This window comes from Symphalangus syndactylus, chromosome 18, assembly GCF_028878055.3.
Source record: "Symphalangus syndactylus isolate Jambi chromosome 18, NHGRI_mSymSyn1-v2.1_pri, whole genome shotgun sequence".
In the NCBI taxonomy this organism is placed as follows: Eukaryota; Metazoa; Chordata; class Mammalia; order Primates; family Hylobatidae; genus Symphalangus; species Symphalangus syndactylus.
The window spans coordinates 78,409,246-78,413,837 of NC_072440.2; the positions used below are offsets into that span (position 1 = coordinate 78,409,246).

General features: G+C 49.5%; 1 protein-coding gene across 1 annotated transcript; it reads left to right on the forward strand.

Annotated features, from left to right (window-relative positions):
- The first annotated feature begins 256 nt into the window (after positions 1–256).
- On the forward strand, positions 257–2,027 carry LOC129467810 (myeloid-associated differentiation marker-like). The gene has a single exon (XM_055252630.2). The coding sequence runs from the start codon at positions 485–487 to the stop codon at positions 1,436–1,438; it is 954 nt and encodes a 317-aa protein (XP_055108605.2). The 5' UTR covers positions 257–484; the 3' UTR covers positions 1,439–2,027.
- The last annotated feature ends 2,565 nt before the right edge of the window (positions 2,028–4,592 follow it).

The window sequence follows — 4,592 nt, forward strand, 5'->3', positions numbered from 1 at the left end:
TGGGCAACAGAGTGAGACCCTATCTCAAAAAAGTCAGAAAATTAAAAATGGTTAGGCTGACTTGAAGCCTTTATAAGGAGAGAGAGTCGGGCCTTGCTGGGCTGCTGGCCCCTCAGTGCTGCCCCAGGACCTGCCGCCACCACCGCCTGCCCCCTGGCCCCTGCCAGAGCGGGGTTACCATCATACACGTGCCCACGCCTGCCCCAGGTGTGCACTTCCGCTGGGTTTCCTCAGCCGCAGCCCACACAGGTAGTGGAACTGGTGGAAGGAGAGGGGCGGGACTTCCCTGGGTCAAGGCCAGACCTCTTCCGGGCTCGGTGCTATGTTCCTGTTCCGCGGGGTGGCGGGTCCTGGGAGGGAGAAGCCCAGACCCAGTGGACACTGACATTGTCTCTCGCTGTTCCCAGCCTTTTCCAGGAGTGTGACTTAATCCGTTTCCACAGCCAGACCTTTCTCCGTGAGTTCCTCAGCCAGGACTGCTGCCATGCCAGTGACTGTTACCCACCCAACTGTCACAACCACCATGGGGTCCCCCACCGTTGTAGGGTCCCCTAGGGCCCTGACCCAGGCCCTGGGCCTCCTCCGCCTGCTGCAGCTTGTGTCCACCTGCGTGGCCTTCTCGCTGGTGGCCAGCGCAGGTGCCTGGAAGGGGCCTATGGGTAACTGGTCCATGTTCACCTGGTGTTTCTTCTTTGCCATGACCCCGGTCATCCTCCTGGTGGAGCTGGGCGGCTTCCAGGCCCGCTTCCCCTTGTTTTGGCACAACTTCCCCATCACCTTCGCCTGCTACGCAGCCCTCTTGTGCCTCTCGGCCTCCATCATCTACCCCACCACCTACGTGCAGTTCCTGTCCCACGGCCATTCCCACGGCCATGCCATCGCCGCCGCCACCGTCTTCTTTGGCATCGCCTGTGTGGCTTACGCCACTGAAGTAGCTTGGACCCGGGCCCGGCCTGGCGAGATCACTGGCTACATGGCCTCCGAGCCCGGGCTGCTGAAGGTGCTGGAGACCTTCGTGGCCTGCCTCATCTTCGTGTTCATCAGCAGCCCCTACGTGTACCACAACTGGCCGGCCCTGCAGTGGTGCGTGGTGGTGTACGCCCTCTGCTTCATCCTGGCGGCCTTCACTATCCTGCTGAGCCTGGGGAGCTGCACCAACATGCTGCCCATCCGCTTCCCCAGTTTCCAGTTGGGGCTGGCCTTGCTGTCCGTCCTCCTCTATGCCACTGCCCTTGTCCTCTGGCCCCTCTACCAGTTCAACGAGAAGTATGGTGTCCAGCCCTGGCAGGCGAGAGGTGTGAGCTGCAGCGACAGAAACCCCTACCTTGTGTGTATCTGGGACCGCCAACGGGCTGTGACTATCCTGACGGCCGTCAACTTGCTGGCCTATGTGGGCGACCTGGTGTACTCTGCCCACCTGGTTTTTGTCAAGGTCTAAGACTCCCAAAGGGCCCCGTTTGCCTTTCCAACCTCTTCATCCGCTCTCCCGAGTTTTCTTTATTGAGTATTCATTTCCTGTGTTTTCCTCTTCCCTATCTCCTCCTCCCCCTTTTTCTTTCCTTCCCAATTCATCGTACTCTCCCAGTTCTCTGATGTATGTTCTTCCCTTTCCTCTGCTGTTTCCTTCCTGTTTTGTTCTGTTGCCCACAGCCTGTTTTCACCCCTAAGCTGTTTCTCTTTTTTCACTCTCTCTTTTCTTTCCTTCCTCTCATCTCTTTTCTAGGTTTCCTGTTGGTATTCTCATCTGCCTATTTCCCGACGATCTTCTCCTATTTCCTTGGGAGCCCTGAGGCTTTTCTTCTCCTGCCCCCACCCACCTCCAGAGGTGATGAGCTCCACACCTCCACACCCCTTGCAGCTGTCAGTGCGAAGTACTCCCAAGGGGCCTTCTGCCCATCCCTGCCCTAGCTGTGCCTTAGTCAGTGTGTACCTGTTTGTGTTTGGGGGAGTGGGAATTGGACCCCCTTTCTCCCAGTGGAGGAAGGTGTGCTGTGCACCTCCCCTTTAAATTAAAAAATGTTTATGTATCTCTGGAGATCAATAATTTCTAGTGAGTGGGAGGCTTTAAGTGCAGACCCTGGGTCCCTAGGCCTCGCCTAGGGCTCTGCCTTGCCAGAGATTGGCTCCAGAATTTGTGCCAGACTTACAGAAAACCCACTGCCTAGAGGTCATCTTAAAGGAAGCAAGGGATGGATCCCTTTCATCCCAACTGTTCTTCACGGTATAAAAAAAAAAAAGTCAGGCAAAGAACCATAGGATCTTGAAGACAACTGTTTGAAGTATTTGTGAGGGACAGTGATGTGGCCTTCCAGCCTCAGTGTTAAAAATAACTTTTAACACTGTGTCCTTTTAACACGGTGTCCTTCAGAGCATGTGGAAAGAGATAATAAATAAATAAACAACATGTCCTGCTTTGGCAGAGAGGAGAAAATGGCCACTGTCACCCTTCAAGGCAGTATCAGCTTGGGTTTTTTTCTTTCTTTTCTTTTTCCTGGTCATGAGGGTAGAAATTACTGGGTGGCCCTTAAAAAAAAAAAAAAAAAAAAAGAGAAGTTTCAGCCTGGCAGGGTGGCTCACACCTGTAATCCCAGCACTTTGGGAGGCCAAGGTGGGTGGATCGCTTGAGGTCAGAAGTTCGAGACCAGCCTCGGCAACATGGCAAAAATTCGTCTCTACTAAAAATACAAAAATTAGCCCAGCGTGGTGGCGGGCACCTGTAGTCCCAGCTACTCAGGAGGCTTAGGCAGGAGACTCGCTTGAACCCAGGAGGCAGAGGTTGCGGTGAGCCAAGATCGCACCACTGCACTCCAGCCTGGGCAACAGAGCCAGACCCTGTCTCAAAAAAAAAAAAAAAAAAAAATGCCAGTCACGGTGCGTCATGCCTGTAATCCCAGCACTTTGGGAGGCTGAGGCAGGTGCATCACCTGAGGTCAGGAGTTCGAGACCAGCCTGGCCAATGTAGTGAAACCCCATCTCTATTAAAAATACAAAAATTAGCCAGGCATGGTAATCCCAGCTACCCGGGAGGGCTGAGGGACAAGAGTTGCTTGAACCTGGGAAGCAGAGGTTGCAGTGAGCCAAGATCATGCCATTGCACTCCAGCCTGGGCAACAAGAGCAAAACTCGGTCTCAAAAAAAAAAAAAAAGGAAGTTTCTTTTTTCTCTATTGTGAGCTGATGGGAAGGTGAGGATTGCTGCTGCCCTAGCCAGAGGAATGGCTTTGCTTGAGTGTGTGGTGCACATGCCCGAGTGTTGCTGTGTGCTAGTTGCTTCTTGCTGCTGCTTCCTGCTTCTCTGGGACTCACGTGCATAGCGCGATATATATAAATGTGTGTGTGTGTGTGTGTGTGTGTGTGTGTACATATATATATATATATATATATTTTTTTTTTTTTTTAATTCCCTGGAACTTTTGGTTCCCATCAGCTCCTGCTTATCATAGAAAAGAAGGCTTGCCCCTTCCCCCACACCCACACCCATAATGTTTTTTTTAATATCAATATAAAGGTAAAAGAAGGAAAAAATAATATAACGGTAGTGATAGCCATAGTTTTAGTAATAATAGGTAACATTTTTGAGTGATTACCATGTTCCAGGCACTAAATTAAGCTCATTTCCTCAATCATCTCAACCAAGCTTCATTATAATCCAATTAAAAGGTACTATTATTACCTCCATATTACAGATCAAAATTCTGGCACAGAGAACATATTTAACTAGCCTAAACTACACAGCTAGTCTTATGCTATACATACGGTAATTAAATCACAAGGTGCCAATTATATTTTACATGTTATAAGGAATTAGATTGTATCAGTGTGATCGATGTTTCTCAACCTAGCTGCACATGAGCACCACTTAGCATCCTTCACACTTGGATTTCTATGCAATGATTCTTACATGTCAAGTTAAAGGACTTCTATTCAGTAGTGCTCAGATGATTCTGGGTCCTAACCTTAGTGCTGAGGCAGGACTACCCTTGAGGGAGTCAGCCAGGCCCTTGGGTCACAGACACACTGGTCGAGTAACTGACAGGCATTGGAGACCACCCCTCATTTGCATATAGAATCCCAGCCCAGCTAACACCAAAACTGCCCTCCTCTCCAGCTCTATGTTGTTAGAAACCTCAAATACAAAATTGTGATGTTTATTTCTTCAAATTACCTAAACAATATTTACATTGGAAAATAAGGGAAATGCCACCAAAAATTTGAATGAAAAGACTGCAGTATAATAGAAACTTCCTTCCAGGGAAAACACACTGAAATAATTCATAGCCTGTGAAAGCTGGTAAAACAAGTATAGATCATCCAGTCTAATGGTCTCAATCCTGGCTACACAGTAAAATCATTTGGAGAAGCTATTAAATAATACAACTGCCAGCTCCCACCCCGCAATGTCTGATTTAATTGATCTGGGGTAGTACCTGAAAATTGGTACTTTTAAAATCTCCCAAGGGGATTTTTAATTTTTCAGCCATCATGGGGAAGCACTGATCTAGCCCAGCCCCTCAATACCTGTAAAATGGCTTGCCTGAGGCCACCTAGAATGTCATGGGCAGGGCCACATATATCTCTCTAGTCTTCTTTGAA